Source organism: Silurus meridionalis, chromosome 2 (assembly GCF_014805685.1).
Source record: "Silurus meridionalis isolate SWU-2019-XX chromosome 2, ASM1480568v1, whole genome shotgun sequence".
Lineage (NCBI taxonomy): Eukaryota > Metazoa > Chordata > Actinopteri > Siluriformes > Siluridae > Silurus > Silurus meridionalis.
In genome coordinates this window covers 15046430-15063694 of record NC_060885.1, presented here as the reverse complement: position 1 = coordinate 15063694, position 17265 = coordinate 15046430, and the positions used below count along the sequence as shown (strand labels likewise).

At 37.8% G+C, this 17265-nt stretch overlaps 1 protein-coding gene across 9 annotated transcripts in view; it reads left to right on the top strand.

The window, feature by feature from the left end:
- LOC124401350 (stress response protein NST1-like) overlaps positions 1 to 17265 on the top strand; it is a 225111-nt gene that overhangs the window by 191364 nt on the left and 16482 nt on the right. For 3 of the 9 annotated variants that reach the window (XM_046873735.1, XM_046873676.1, XM_046873650.1), the window contains one exon: positions 6964 to 7470. The exons of 2 other annotated variants lie outside the window; for them this stretch is intronic. In XM_046873735.1, coding sequence (XP_046729691.1) covers positions 6964 to 7093 — 130 coding nt within the window. In that variant the 3' untranslated portion in view covers positions 7094 to 7470. Of the gene's footprint in view, positions 1 to 6963; positions 7471 to 17265 lie in introns of those variants that run through there. 4 more of the 9 variants (XR_006928555.1, XR_006928558.1, XM_046873725.1 and 1 more) reach the window with 2 other exon arrangements.

Here is a 17265-nt window from a genome sequence, read left to right as displayed (position 1 = left end):
CCCTTAATCGCTATATTGCTATATATATATATATATATATATATATATATATATATATATATATATATATATATATGTGTGTGTGTGTGTGTGTGTGTGTGTGTGTGTGTGTGTGTGTGTGTGTGTGTGTGTGTGTGTGTGTGTGTGTGTGTCTATATGAAATCCCAAAATATGGCACAAGCTTGTCATATGTGTCCGTATTACAAGTACCACTAATCTGATTTGGTTCAGTTCTTTTCTTTTCTCAGCAGTATCATGACATTATCTGACATTAATTATTATCTGCCCTAACTGTTATCTGTCAAATTTACAGAGTAGAAACGTGACCTTTATTTTAGTAGCATGGCCACGTACATTCAAATTTGAATATAATGCTGCAGTACAGTTTTGTGCAGGGGAAAAAAAGGAAAACACCTTTCTTTGAATTTCAAATTATGTATTGCAGATGGATAAAAATTGAGTGAAACAGAGGAAAAATCAATAGGGAAAGCATTGCTGGAGGCTTACATATTACATTTTGCATAAAAGTCAGATTTAATTTGGCTTTGATCACCATTCCCAGAGATGACTCACTGGAGCCACTGTCATTAGTGAATCCTGGGAAAAAAGCAGAGTCTGACAGAGACTAAAGGCTTCAGATTGTTCCTTTTCCCTTCAGCTCTGTTTCTTTTTTTTTTTAAACAGAGGATTTCTTGCTACACAGACGCGCACATCAGGCTGTTTATGGCACTCTATAAACATAAAAAAAATAAAAAGGAAACTGTTTTACTGAATTATCTCAAAAATCTTATTTTGTGTCTCAATGGGTATCATTGTACTTTTTTTGTGTGTGAGTAGTTTGTTCATTAAAACTTCTGAATGCTGGAGGTAAAAAGGAGCCTATGATTACAAGAATTTGAGGGGAAGATAACTCACAAATGTATGTTGAAGAATAGCCTGGCCTTGCATTTCTCAGCCTTTGCAGCTGAGATGTCAGATCAGGGGCCTTTTTTCACAATTATAAAAGCTTTAATAATATTCATTAAAAACTGTCTTGCATGACAAAATCTTCAGAAATACAATAAAATAATGAACGAACATAATTAATAGATAGAAGACCTCCAGAGAAAGAGGAAGGCAGAAATTTGTCTTCTCTTCCAAACACAATGCCATTGTTTCTTGAACATTCAGAAGTGACTTTTTTATTAATGATACCAGGTTTGATAATGCATTTTTCTCTTTTTTTCAGTTTCAGTTTTGATGCTGGTGCTTTTTCACCAAGCTTTTTATGTTCTTTGTGTGTTTGATTGCATATCACAGTATCACAGTATCACAGTTTAAGCTTTACAGTTTACTGATAATGCTGCCATAATAGTTAATGTTCTCTGTACTGTTATTGTAATTGTGAACATAAGGCAAGTTGTGTTCATGCAGCATACATCGTTAGATTGTTGAAATCAAATGATTTTCCATTGGCTTGTCTCTGTTTTCCTGGCCCCAGAATACTAGACATCAGTGTCACCTGGCAGAATTTGTGCTTACTTCAAAGTGTCTGCAACTAAATTTCCTGTGATGGCAAGCTTCGCTTTAACAGCCCAAACAGGACCCATTCCACAAATCGTGGTGTGGTGGAGGATTGTAACATTATGGGAAAGCCGTCATGAAGCCATCTCAAACACTAAGATCTGCCTTTTTGCTCCTGTGGTCATAAAGATGAAAGCCCCTTTATCTGCCATCATGTTGGAGCGCAAAATATTATTAGAACCAGATCACCACAGTGTTTTTGTTGGCGATCAATTCAAACATGTGGATGTAATGACATATAATCTTCAATGAACCAGAGTGGTCAGAAATGATTGGTGGAAACAAAAATAGACTTAACTCATATTTCACCTTAAAAAAGCAAGCCAAATAGTGCACTCCTTAAAAAACCCACTGGTTTTCACCAGCTACTGCTGATATAACGAATAGATTATAAACAGAATGAAGCTCTTTTTTTCATTTTCCAGACTTCTCAGTATTCCCCAAAATATGATGATTGAATTAACAAGTGAACGTGTGAGTTCTCTGCCTCCTAATGTAGAAATGAATCGCTATCGAAAAATACTTTAATCTTATTAGAGTTAACCACAATGACCAAGTACTGTTCACGCACCTGACAAAAAAGAAGAAGAATAACATTTGAACTACAATGGACTCTGGAACTTACTTAGAGAATCACATTAATATCAAATAGAGTTATATCATGCCCTTTGTCAGACAAGATGGGAAAAGGACATTTTCATTTCAGGTCTATCAACAGCTTCATCACAAGCTAATGTGGTAAAATGAATGAAGTTATTTTTCACTCTTCTACAAGCCCGGGCTGTTACAGGCAGGGTCACGTTCTTCTGCATTGTGTGCGCTAAAAGTGTGATGGTGGAAGGTCCTTTCATTTTTAATTACTTATAGACTTTTTAGACAGCTCTTTAGTGAACAACTCCATTACAAGTTCAGGTGCTGAGCGGCACACAGATCAACTTCAGTGCAGAATAAAGTGTTATGTAGTTATGTAGTATATCACTGGCATATTTTTGACAAGACTTTCAGCTACTGAAAATGGAAATTGTTTGATAAATTTAAATAGTCTAACTGTATAATGCTGTAGTGTAGTCTCATAGCCTACATCAGGGATGTCCAAGGTTTGGCCCCAGCACAAAATTGGGCCCACTATTCAAATTTTTTAATTTAATAAATTGAATTTAAATTAAAGAATTATAAATAAAAGAATAATACGTTTATTCTACAATATATTTATATATATAATAAAATTGCCACAAACAGTTGGCAGCACACTCTTACAAGGACATTTACAAGACGGACATTCCAAAAAAGCTGGACATTGTAAGGAAAATGTTCAAAAAAACAGTTCAAAACAGTTCAAAACAGTCGTTAAGCTTTTTCATGAACCATTTATACATTTAAATTTTCTTTCCTGTTGAATTTGCACAATCATACACAATTTGCCGCCATTTCAAATCATCAAGAAAACTGTAATGCACAGAAAAAAAGCACAGAAACACAGGGTCATTTTATGAGGTTAATATTAATGCTTCTACTAGAAATGATGTATGCAGGTGGTGCAGCTCCGGCTGCAGTGAAAGGAGAAATGTGTTCATTGAGTTTCTTGCTTTATTATTGCCATTTTTTCACTCTGCATGAGATACTTGTCTGTGGTACAGCTTTTTGTTATATTGCTTTTCCTAATAATATTGATATTTTCTATAACTGTGACATTATAATGAGGATACTTGACTCTGTTAGGAAACCGCTGAAGGCCTAGGTGTGAAATGCATGGCCTTCCTTTGATATATGTGCATATCTACATTCTCATATATCATATATTATATGGAAGTATCTATATATTACTTAATACTCTCCAAACAATATTGATAATACATAGTGTGGTAGGAAATAACAACATTCCTTAACAAGCCAGCATGTTCCTACACAACTAAACAACATGTCTGATGGAGAGCATTACATTTTTTTGCATAACAATCTTTATTTACTAGAATCGGTCAGTATAATTTGAGCTAAGATCTAGCCTATTTTTCCAACTAGTGAGAACCATCTCTGTGCTAATTCGATGTCTATAGGGAGGCGGTTTTGCAGTGACTCAGTGGACATTGAAGCAGAATGCTGTGCTGTTTTACATTCTTACGCAGAGCACCAGCTTAAGAAAGAACCCTCTTAAATGTAGGAGCTCTGGGACTTGTTAAATGATTGGCCTAGTACTTAATTCAATAATTTCTCTCTCTCTCTCTCTCTCTCTCTCTCTCTCTCTCTCTCTCTTTCTCTCTCGCTTTTATTCGCTCTCATTCGCTCTCTCTCTTCATTGATCATACTAGTTAGGGAAATATGATGTTTTGCATATCTGGCTAAGTGCTCTTAACCACCCCAGCCTATGCTGTGCTAAAAATTAATACATATAAAAGAAGGAGGGGTGATCTTGTCAGAAAGTAATTTGCTTCTCTTGAACCAATGATGGCTTGCACTTTATGCAAATTGGTGTCTAGGGACAACAAAATCCCTCTGAATATATACACAGATTTCAGAAAAAAAAAAAAAAAAGTAGTAGAGGTAGAATTGGATAATCCTGATAATGATAAATCATGAGAGAGACCAATACTTGATTCTAATGTCTGCAGTAACTAACATTATCAAAAGCCATGATTATTAATACAAGCATTGCACAAAAGCACACTTGTTTATTGAATTAAGATCATGAGTTATAAATCCTAGCATGTGATTCGAAAAGTAATAAAATGCCCCTTGTTTTGGTGATTTGAGAGTTGGAAATTGTAACTATTTAATGACGTAGGCGTCCAAGCCTGAGGTTGGATGCTGATCGTGTCCCCTGTGGTCAGCAGTTGAGGACTGATATGCTTGTAGCAGGCACAGCTCACAGCAAACGAGTAAGACAAGACATCTGTTTGTGCCACAACATGGCCATATCTCACAGTAGTGGCCCAGGGGGAGAGTGTGTCAGAGTTAGGCTTCATCCACCGACAGCAGCTCCCACGTGCTCTATCCAAGCCTTTCCTGTCACTGCCTCCCAAATGTGAGCTCAACTCAGAGATATGGATAATAAGCAGAAATATGTGTTATCATTATGGATGAGGCGGGGGAAGTCGCAGTGCTTTATCGCAGTAATCTCGCACAGTACTTGGTGGAAGTTTTTTAGTCGTGCTGTGCTCCCCACGAGAGTCTCCCCACGTCTTTCATGTGGCTCTGCAGACGGCCTCCTCCACACTCTCCTCCTTTTGTATTGTTATATTATTTATGGATGGGTACAGGCATAAGCAGAGTCTGCATTAAGACAGATGGGGGGTACGGGGAGTCATTCATATTCCATTTCTGCGACATCTTAAGCAGCCATTGAGTTCAAACATTTTCCAGCCCTGCTGCACAGAAAAGAGAGTGAGAGACAGAAATGAAAGAAAATAATGACAAGACACTGGGGGTAGGTGCGGAGTGTGAGTGTCTTGGAACAGATGGAGATAAAAAGAGCGCGAGAGAAGCAAATGAAAGAAAAGCAAAGGGAGAAAACAGAGCGCAGAGTGGAAAAAGCAAAACAATGAGCAGCCGAGCCAGCAGAGTTGCAAAAACTTTTTTTGTTGTCCTTAACTTGAAGCTTATTAAATATAGATTTAGTGACTCAGAAAGTTCTTGTAGGCAATGAGGTGACTGTTGTAGCACTTACACCCCTACACACACACACACACACACACAGAAGTGTCTATATGTGAGAGAGGGAAATGAGCAGCCACCAGTAACAAACAGTGGTTCGTGTGTCATGTCAAGTGGATCAGAGCACATCTAAAGAAGGGGGAAAAATCCCGTTCCTGTTTTCCTCCTGTCCTTCGAGACACAAATACACATGCTCATTTTGAGACCACATACAGCAATGTCTATTTCTGTATCTCTTATACCATATGTGGGATACCTTCTGTCACTAGAGACTACAGCGCTATACAGAACAAGGCTGCATAATCAGCAGGTAGTGTAAGTAGTGAATGCTATAGTGAATATAAATGTCATATAAATACCAGGATGCTTTCTGGAGCACAACTGTGTATACGATCGGAGTTGAGCAACATCGTGAGCTGAGAGCCAGAGGGCAGCAGTAAGGGGTCTAAACCCATAGAGAGCATAAGAACCTTGAGGAAGCTTCATGTTCCACTTTTCGAGAACCTCAATCAATAGGGGGAGGAAGTCTTTAGGGAGACACAAGGAAAAAGCTAAAAACGATGTGCTCCTTCTTTAGCTTGGAGACAGATAAAACGGTAGATTCGTGTGTTCTTTTGAACCAGATCCTTTTTAGAAGATTTTTTTGCATTTTCTGTTTTTTTTTGTGTGTTGGATTTGAATTCAAATTGTGAAACCTTTTTGCTTTTTATTGTTTGCCATTTTTTGTTCTTAAGAAAGAATAAAAAAAAAGGAAAATGTAAAACTGAGGCTGTCAAGGCAAGAGACAGGGCTTGATTTGTAGTGAAAAGTAAAACAAAGGAGTTCAGTAATGGCCGAGCTTAGGGCGGCTGATTATCTGCTGTCTTGTCAAGATAATACCATAGATCAGAGGTATTTCTTTATTCAAATGATATGTCTGCATCTGCTCTCAATTGGAGGCCATCAACTCTTGTCGAGCAGGCAGACGACATTGAACGCCCCTCCCGGGGTCACACACACACACACACACACACACACACACACACACACACACACACACACACACACACAGTGTTTTCAGTACCCCTTCAGTATGGAGAGCAGCTAAAGTTGATATTGCAATAATGCCCTGCCTGTGTCCTCCATGTCATTCTTAACTACTGCCTTGCCCCCAAACTGACAGAGCGCCCAAACCCAAGCACCACTAATGCTATCCAATTCAATCAGCATCACACATTTTTATCTCTTTGTTTTTTTTTTTTTAACTGAACTAAAAAAAGCCCTATAGCTAAAATACCGAGGATCAGAACAAGCAAAAATAGAACCATATGGTAAGATGTATTTTGTGTGTGTGCACATATGTGTATTCTTTTTTCATCAATTTGTTAAATATGCCTTCATGTGTAAAAATGTTTATGATGTTTTTGCAAATACAAATACCTTTACAACAGTAATTAATAGTAAATATTAAAAAAATGTGATTTGGACTGAAACAGACACACAAAATGCTTCCATCAACTGGCAACATCAATATGCTAATGCCTGCCTTTCAGCGTAAAATGCCTAGCTTATAAGACAAAAGATTTTATTCTTAATATGTGCTACAGGCCTCTATTATCAATGGGTTACATCAATCAACATGGTCCATATGTCACACATCAGCCTGTGGGCTGAACTCAACCATCTACTTCAGCCTACTAGGAATTAATTAGAAATTTAAAAAAATCCCTTCTGTCTAAATGTCTCTAATATAGTATTCTACTGTTTCAACAGTGGCACATGTGGTGTGGGAAAGGCAACACTAAATAAATGCATTACGCTTGGCGGAGATGTTCGGATGCAAAGAGCGCTCTCTTTATCCCGTCATGTCCCTTCAGGGATTTCACACCATTTACTCAGATGAGTCCATTAATTCTATGCAAATATAATTTAATTTAAAGTTCATTCTGATGCATTATGTTTTAATAAAGACATGATAAATGATTGTTTTGTGTGTGTATTCTAATATTCTGTTACTATTTTGTGTAGTAAATGAGGAGAGTTAAAGTTTAAAAACCTAAATTGTTTGTATACTTTGTATACTTGTTTTCTTCTAAATGAGATTTCATACATCTGTTTAACTTTCAATGATTAGCACATTATCTTGATGCATTATACAGAATGCTCTTTTTCACTTATTAGACATTTCAATATAAACTTTTAGGTTTTTCTGCCTACTTTCATACTAACATATTAATCCTTTTAAATTCATGATTCCTAAGTGACTATTAGACAATGTTGATTCCAAAAGAAAAACACAAACTGTAAAATAAAGGTATTCTGACTAAAAGGAATGTTTTCCATAATTGAACTATGGATGGACCCTTTCTTTCCTCCATGCCTGATAAAAAAAAAAATGTGCCCGCAACACTAGCCTGCTGTACATGCACAGCCTAACTGTGTTACAAATGCAAATACAGCTTTGCACTCACCCTTTTTTATTTGCATGATCATATGCAAATTTACTAATTAGCACATTGTCTGGTTTGCTTTAATAGTCAGCATTTTTGACAGTGTTTAACGAGGGTGGGTTTTTTTCAGCTCATGGTCTGAATACTGGCAGAAGGACTACAGTGGCAGTTTTCTTTCTAGAAAAATAAAGCTTTTGTTAGGGAGAGAAAAATTCATATCAAATAAACGAATTGTACCCCGTTCCGAAATACCCCATTTTTGCATGCAAACTTGACCCCATTTTAAGAATAAAGATGAAACAATGAATTCTTAATAGATATTGATGATGATCACCTAATGACAAGCAAGGACAAAAGATCAAAAAAAGGATAATGTTCCAAGGCTCATTTCTCAAGCAGAGCCACTTATTGGTTGATTATACTATGTTGTCCCCCCTCTGAGGATCTACTTTAATAGCCTCATAATGTTGTCGTAGTCCACAATGAGTAAAACTCAACCAATTAGAATAGTAATAGAGCTAATTAACAAAAAAAAAAAAAAAAAAAGATTTTGGAACCAAAAAATTTAATATTCATTAACATTTTTGGTGTAATCTCCCTACCTCATAATTTATGTATGTCTCAGAGGCATCCCATGTCTCGTCCATTCTTCTTTCTGGACCTTATTTTTCCACAAGATAAATGAATTTGCAAATTATTTTTTCTTACAGTTAAATCCTTCTACCTACGTACAGACATACATAAATACTATACATCAATGCATTCAAGACACACATCAAACATTAACATTCTACTGTTGCATGCAGTGTTGTGAGAATATGACATGTTCAATGTCTGCAGTTATACATCATTTATTTTCTTTTGTATTGTTCTTACATTAACATTATGTAAACGTTAAAGGTATTGTTGGCTATTTATTTGTTAATGCCATCAACATACTTCAGAGATGGGAAATCATAACACAGAATTATGTCTGTTTCAACCTCAATGGCCGACTTTTTCTTGCTAGCAACATAAACATTTCAATAATCAATGTTATAGATATAATTTGCTATATTTGTGTCTAAAGCAATATTGATTCATATAAACCAAACATATAGAGATATAAATATCATTTATTTACATTTATTTACTGCCGATGCTGTGAGCAGCCATGTTGACTTAATTTGCTAAGAAAGTTCAACATCCAGAATAGGAATTCCATGTAAAAAGTGTGTGTTTTTTTCTCCTAGTCACTGTTGAGAACCCGCACTGTTGAGAACCTGTTGCCTTCGACCTGCAGTTAACCAGAGCATAATATCATTTGTATCATGCGTGCCAGGCTCTAATCAATTATCACAGCCGAGACATATGAGACTTGCTCTGTATAACAGGAAGATTGGACATTATCAATTAGAGCAGGCAGCTCTTCTGACTCATTGTACTGCAGTTCCCTACAAGTTGACCTTTTGATATGTACTGTTGCAACAACATGCACTACATGGTCTTTAACCATCATGTCACACTTTTTCCTCATCTCAAATTTTCTAGTTCGCAATATTTAAAGCTGAAACACACCTCCAGCTGTCCTTGGATTGGCACATGGCTATGAAGGATCACTTATTTGAACTTGCACTCAAACACATCCACTACTGTCTACAAACTAGTTTTTATTTGAATTTCTTTTCATATTTGAAGACTCCAGAAATCTCTTCCCTCATTAAAAAAAAAAGCATTTTTAATCGATGTGTCAGGAACGAGGAGTAGAAGGAACCAAATGCAGGATGCAACAGGGGTATGGTGAAAACAGTATTAAAAACAGATCTAAATCCATAGAGCCAAAACCCAATCCTAAAAAAAAAAAAAAAACAGTCTAAAGTCAAGGCCAGCAAATAGAGCAATGCAGGAGGAACCAAAATTGAAAATCCAAAAACAGTCCAAATATCCAAGATCCGGAAAACAGAGAAACAACGGGCAGAGCAAAAACACAAACCAAAAAACAGTCCAGAGTTCAAACCAGTACCAAGGGAGGCATAGCAGAACAGGGATCAGAATTAGGATCAGAAATAGTATTAGGATCAGGATCAGATATAGGTACAGAATCCAGAGTAGGCAGGGTGTCAAAAATAATCCCAAATCCATGAAGAGCCGGTGAAATAATCCGGCCCAGAGTAAATGTTTTTGTTAGCCTTAAATACTGGGTGGCGCGGGAAAAAATGCCAAGATGGCCGCCGACCCCGAAGCTCGTGCCACGAATTGAGTGCTGTGACATTATGTCCACAAAAAATTTGGATGAATGGACATTTGGTCCAACCAGATGAGGATGAAATGAAACATACAGTACTCTGCTGTCTAACTCCAAAACAGCATTTTAAAATGTTTTAGTTTGTGAGAGCATTTCTACATTTTTTTGAGTGACAAAAATGCTGTCTCAGTGTGGATGGAAGGCTAAAACAAAGAGAAAAAAATGCTGACTTTATTTGGATTAGTAAATATAGTCTCAAGGCATTTTTACCACATTGCATTCTACTTTTCATATTTTGAAATATAAAATATTTTGTTATATATTATAGCTTTTACAGTGCATGGTAGTTTTGCTGATTTTCTCTGGATGTCAATAGATCACTCAAACATGCTATGATCTTTATACTGCTTGGAGCTTTGTAAGTAGTTTTGGAACAACATATCAATGTAAATGTGAATGAAAAGCTGATGCCATCATCTAACATCCTTTGCCACACTTCTACATGATCACTCTGTAATGCAGTTTTTCATCACACACTGCAAGCCTTTATCTTTAATGTATTAAAAAAAAAATGTTGGACTGCTCAGTGGAACTGAAAGAAATAGAAATAGATCTATAGATTTTAGTTCTCTGTGCATGTGGTGGAAATCAACACCTAACTGCTGGAGTTGGATTTATAACATGGTTGTAGTGTAGATGCAATATTTGCCACCGAACATGAGGTTTTCATGAACACAATAGAGCTGAATAAATTCATGCATCCATGCTTCCATCATTTGCTGGTCCTACAGACTATGTCGATAGCAGAAAAAGTGCTTATTGTCAATGGCTGGGTCACGGTAAAGTCAGGGGGTGTGTGTGTAGGTGCTTTTTTTTCTGTGGCATTTAAACATCAATTCATCAATAATTTGCAGCCATGGCTTTAAAGCGAGTCCCATGGTTCAACAGCTGCTCTGCTTATAGCCTCAGGTCACTTGAGCGATTTCACTTAAGAACTGCTGCACACAACCCTAACAGCATACACAGCCCTGACAACACACTGGGAAATTCTTCCTCGTTCTCTCTTTTCCTCTCTGCCTCTTCCACTCGTCCCCTTCCCCCATTCTCTGTCCTGTTCCCTCACAGTCTGTGCAAGTGTTGTATGGTGTTGCAGGCTGTGCTGTGCAGTTTTTTTGTGTGTAAACTTGTCATCCTATTGCTCTTAGCCAGTGCCTGTCACAGTTTGAGAGATGCCGGCGAAAACAAAACCGAACAAAAAGGACAGCAGGTAGCATAACATCCCCTGCTGGCAGTGGAGTCTAAACCACCAGGTCGCCGTGCTGGTACCACTGCCATATGGTAACCTGGGGCGAAGCAGCTTTTCTGTTTACTCAGGGTCATGTCAGATTAATTTCTGCTTAACTACAACATGTTTTCTGGTGCCAGCATCTCCCTCCTGTCATGTACTGTCCATGATGTAGCATGGTGGAAAGGTGTGGACTAGGTATGCACCTTTACCCATTGGAGGACTATGCAGTATAGGTCTATTTTTGTATATCTACTGATATACAAACCATTTAAAATCAAATAAGTAACACAGTGGACTTCAAACATATAATGCACAAAATACATTTAGGTAAAAAAAGAAACTGAATTTAATCGCACATAAAAAGTAATCCATCGATCACCTTTGCTTGATTACACTATAAGTATATTTAGCTTCCAGGAAACTGTTATTTGGAAAGTGGCATTTTCCTTACAAATCATTCACACTGGAAATCAAAATGTGATTCATTGATTGCAAAGGCAATTTCTGGTTGTTGTTGTTGTTGTTTTGTTTTTTTAAGTCGTCCTGAGTGAGCTGATGTGGCGTTATGAGCTGATGTGGCTATATATCCTTAAAATGTTGAAAAGTGAAATAAACTATTTAAATAAAATAAGATAAAAAATAATAAGAAACAATTGAAATAAATCTGTTCAATAATAATTATAAATTATTATTATTATTGATTATGCCTCTTTTGAAGATGATGATTACACAACCAATTGTCAAATCCAATATGGAAAGCATCTCATAATGGGGTAGGTTCTCGGCTGATTTCAGAGTGGCTAATGAAGACATAGTTTAGGACACCTGAAATTAAAAACATACAAAAAATAACCAGGTGCTTTTTTTTCCGCTTCACCGGTTTACAGCAGAGTCTGTGCCGATTATGGCCTCAGATTTATTCTTTTGACTTTTTTTTCATCTGACCTCTTGTATTAACAAGCTATGTCCATCCACAGTCTCTCACGTAAGGTTTTATGTTTTATGCACCATTCTGGGTAGAGGAAATGGTATCTTATTAGTTAAGGCTTGTGGGTTCAAGTCCCAATATTGCCAAGCTGCCACTCTTTGGTCCTTGTGAAAGGCCCTAATCCTCTGTGCTCTACGGTGCTGTATCACGGTTGACCCTGCGCTCTGACCCTGTGCTTTCTAACATCGCTGGAATATGCGAATTTCACTGTGCTGTAATGTACATGTGACGAATAAATAAAAAAAGTCTTTACCTTAGAGTTTCACAGGAGATCATCCATTTCTGTACTGGCCCTTCTGGTACCAACAATAATGTTAAAGTTATAGAGATCTCACATTATCCGCATTCAGATGTTTGATATGAATATTAACTGAAGTTCTGGACCTGAATCTGCATGATTGTGATTCTGCAACATTGGTGGATAATTAGATGACTGCATAAAAAAGTATTCTTTAAAATTAAAAGTAACTCTAACAAATAGGTTGTCAAGTGTGTAAATACATATAGAAATACAATCACAAGCATGATGCTTTTTTTTTTTTTAAATAAATACAATAAACTATTAGGAATTACTCAAAGATTCCTCAATATCCTCAGACATTCTGTGAAGGGTGTCCTCTGCCTTATGGCATCTAGAGGTCCTCTGATGGTTCACTGCACGTTTAGAGAAAAACAAAGGTTTTGCCTTGTGTGTATAAGATGCTATTGGCCAGACATTCTTCTCTATCAGCTGTCAGAGAGCATTTCCCCATGTCCACCATTCTTTTTAATAAAGTAATCTCCATCTTGGAGTCCAAGAGGTAAGCAACCTTATGGGATGTTGTATTTCTAATTGTTCTGTCAGCTCCTCCACTTAATTATGTCCAATCAATCTCCAAAGGGAAGAAGATGGCCAACTATGCTAGTGTGTGTGTGTGTGTGTGTGTGTGTGTGTGTGTGTGTGTGTGTGTGTGTGTGTGTGTGTGTGTGTGTATTTCTGTGTACGCCTGTTTGGACATATCTGCCAAGTGTCACATCAGGGGAGCATTTGGAGGATGAAGAGTTCTCTTATTAGGTCACAAATGATCACAAGTGACCTTTCCTTCTTCTCCGATGCCCATGGCTCAACATAATAAAATCAACTCGCATCAGTCAGGATTCCCATGGTGTGAAAAATCATATGGCAACTGACATGCCAAGCTCTCATCAGTGGCCATGCGAAGACTGCAGTGTCCTGTAGTCAACATGGCAGGAGGGGTTTTATTTGGAGGGAAAACTATGGCCTCATACTGTAATTAGAGCTTTGGCTGAATTCTGCTGCACTGCCCATCCCATATGCTTCTCTATTTCTAATGTAGTTTTGAGCATGATTGCACCAGATGAGTTTTTGTGCAGACTGCACGCACATAGAAAATGCATACTGTACGTTTATTAGAGAGCAGTAACAGGTGTTTACATGTGCCTGATGGCACTTTGCCACACCACCCGCCATCTTGGCAGCCACTGAACCTCCCTTCCTATAATCGCTGGCTCTCAGCACCTCTAATTAATTTACTTAGCTCGACAAAGTGGTGCGTTACAGGACAGCCTACATGTCTAAGCTTTAACAAGCCTGACTTGACAGCATCGTGTTTGTTTAACTATTTAGGCACGTTATCAGTGTAAATTATGCTATCTTATAAACGTCCTCCCACCTAAACTGATTTAATAAGACATTGTATTCGGTGTGATGGTGGCAGTCTGTGGAGACAACACCAGCAAGGCCACATGAGGAAAGAAGATATGGTCAGAGGACAGACAATGTTCAATCTTGCATACTACGTGTGTGAGTGTGTGTGTGTGTGTGTGTGTGTGTGTGTGTGTGTGTGGGTGTGGGTGTGGGTATGTGAGTGTGTGGGTTGTAGCTGCTCTCAGTAAAAGGGTGGAGGACCATATCCCCTTAACATCAGACACGACAGGCTGACACCCACTCGCCCACCCTTTTTCCATTTCAGATGCAAAGCCAGTGAGCACCGCATGCATATAGTCACAGTGGCAATCTCATCTATGTCCAATCTGTCATGCCACTGCTTTTCATTATTCTTATTTGGAGATAGGGAGTCATATTTTATAGACACTTGAGCTGCCGAGCGCGGCCGGCTGCTCTCTGGCCAGGCAGACGTGCCACTCTCTCTCCACATGAATCTAGGTCAAGGCGAAAGAGAGAGGCAGGGAGATAGATGGATGGATGGATAGATGGATGGATGGACAGATAGGAAAAAAAAAGCTTTCAGCATATCTGAGAGGCAAATGAACTGCAGACATTTTTTTTAACTTCTATCCTATCACAATAGGCCAAGAAAAAGCTTATGGTAGGTTTCTGTTCCTTATCCTATCTTCCATCCCCTGTCACTTCTCCATATGTTTCCCTCTCTATCTCACTATCTTCTCATCTTCTCTATCTTGTTCTTATTCTCTCCTCCCCCACCCTCTCACCTGAATTGCTTAGACACACATCATGCTGCAAATGTTCGCCATATAAGATGGTAAACATGCAGATGTCCAAAGCTGGCTCACTATGAAAAAAAAAAGATTGAGGTTGTTGCAGTGGCTGTGCTGTCAGATCAGTCAACTGGCTGCATCCCGTCACGCTGTGCTGAAATAATTCCGCCATGGCTGCACAGAGCATGTGCGCTTTACATATATACATATATCATTCACACATATGCTTTTCAGTATACACGCACATATATACATACATGTGTGTGTGTGTGTGTGTGTGTGTGTGTGTGTGTGTGTGTGTGTGTGTGTGTGTGCACTGAATCCAGATGTCACAGCAGTCTCTTATTCAGTGGATGTCATTGAAGCAGCAGAAGAAGTGGGGGTAGGGTTAAGGTGACCTGTTTTAAATATAGACTTGGTTATGACGACATACCACGCTTTCAACTTACACAGTAAAACACATTTGCCTATTAGACTTTTAAGCTTTCTTTCTTTTCATTTAACCATAACATTGCATAGCCAGGGATATATACAATAAAACAGTTTGTGCAATCAACTGTGACAGAACAAATGGAGGAAAAATGCAACATTGCATATGTAATCCCGTATAACCCATAAACAGGGCTATTAACAATCACCTGCCTGATTTCTTGTATGCCTGCACACATATGCCAAGATCATCCAAAATAAAGTTACATAATGATGCATAATGCAGATATTTACAAAAATTCTATTGTCGCTGTTTTTCCCAGGTTTACAGACATATTAAATATACGATCAGTACTGTATCTGACCCCACCTACATGTGTAATGTTTGCCCAACCTTAGGACTGTACTGAAACATGCTCAGAGATAACCAATGCACTCATACCAAAGACAGTAGCAATATTACTCATGTGGCCTGTGGAGCAGAATTTTGAAATGCGTCCATGAGGAAGAGATGAGTGGTCTCTTTTTGGTACACATTAGCCACAAAACTTCTAGTTATCTAGTTTACTAAAAATGTGAACTATTCAAACCTCTAAGGGCAGAACCAATATGCCAGGGAGAGATGACTGTTGCTTACTGTATACGGAATAAAATAACATAGCACAGAAGAAATTCTTACAAATAAACTAATAGATCAAATAGAGAGCAGTGTGTAACTACATAAATGCTAACAAGGGAAAAATCACTCAAAGCTAACAGAATCTGTAATGTTCTATAAAAAAGTGCATGTAATATAGAATATAGACTGCAGGTCACTTGTAGTGTTAACGTCTCTAATTTGACTTTTTTCAGTGTTTGTATCAACACCATGCTCTAGTTTTTATCTAAACCAGAACAAGAATTAATAAGAAATTGAAATAAATAAATCAATGTTTTCTGACTACTTTCATTACCAGTAATACTACCATGGCTGGATTCTATCAGTATAGATACTTATTATAGTGTTGTTTCTTGTGCATTTGTATCTGCTCCAGTTCCATCTTCAGCCAGAAACTTCTCAACTTAGGTGCTAAATGGAATGCTCTACTCGGTAACCATCAGACTCCAGTTCAGGTTCATAAAATAGCTGCATATTCTTACTGTTTTTCACAAATAAGAGGAATAACTGATGAGCTCTTGAATCAATTGTTCTTGGAATTCGCCTTCAGCCTGACCATACAAGCGGTGAGGCTAGAGTGTGACAGAAACATGTATTAACCACATGTCGTGTTTCAGCTCTATGATAAGATGAGGAGCTGTCAGCTTCCATACACTTGTCTATCACCATGTTTGACACATAACAGTAATTAAGCCAAATAATCATCCTGAAAAGATAGTTGTGCATTAGTGCTAGTAGAGTGCATTCTCTGGAGCATCAACATTGTGGAACTAGTCTGTAGCATTTAGCACTGCTGAAAGAAGAGAGAAAGAGAGAAAGAGCTTCACACATACACACACACATATACACTGATGGAGACTGGCAGGCTACACTAGATGATGGTGACAGGCGGCTCACTCTGGGTGGTTTTGGGAACAGCATTTGTGGTGAGTGACATTGCAGCCCTCTACTCCAGCACTATTCTCCTCACTCCCTGCTGGAAGTTTAAAAGAGGGACTCATCTTCATAAGAGCTCTCCTAATGAGGCCAGAACAAGCTGTTGATTAGGACCACGGATAGAACCCATCGCCTGATGCAGCATCACTCTCAGCAGCCTGGTTACATTAGGAGATTGTCATTAGGCCTTAATGCCTTCATTCTGGTAAACTAGGCATTTTGTTGTGGCACGAGCTGGAAAAGAGCTGAGTTGCATTCGCTTTCATGCTTTTACCCATTCTTTCATTAATCTACAGTAAAGCTGGAAGAAGTACAACAGTTATTATAGTAATACACCAAACATTTTATTGAAAAAGTAGAAGTTTCAAATTCCTAAATCAAGAAACAGTGCAAATGATTTTAATTAGAAAGTATAAAGTAAGAACAATTCATATTCTAATTCATAACACAATGAGGGTAAATTAGCACACCTTACAGCTGACAAAAGCAGAATAAATTCATGCAAATAGGAATAAAGCAAATTATAGCTATACATTGTAAAAATTAAAACTATTTTTTTCAGCATTAACAACCAGTTTGTATTGACAGTAAAACTGAACTGACTAGTTTAAATTAAAATGGCGGATCGTCAGGCGAAAAGAA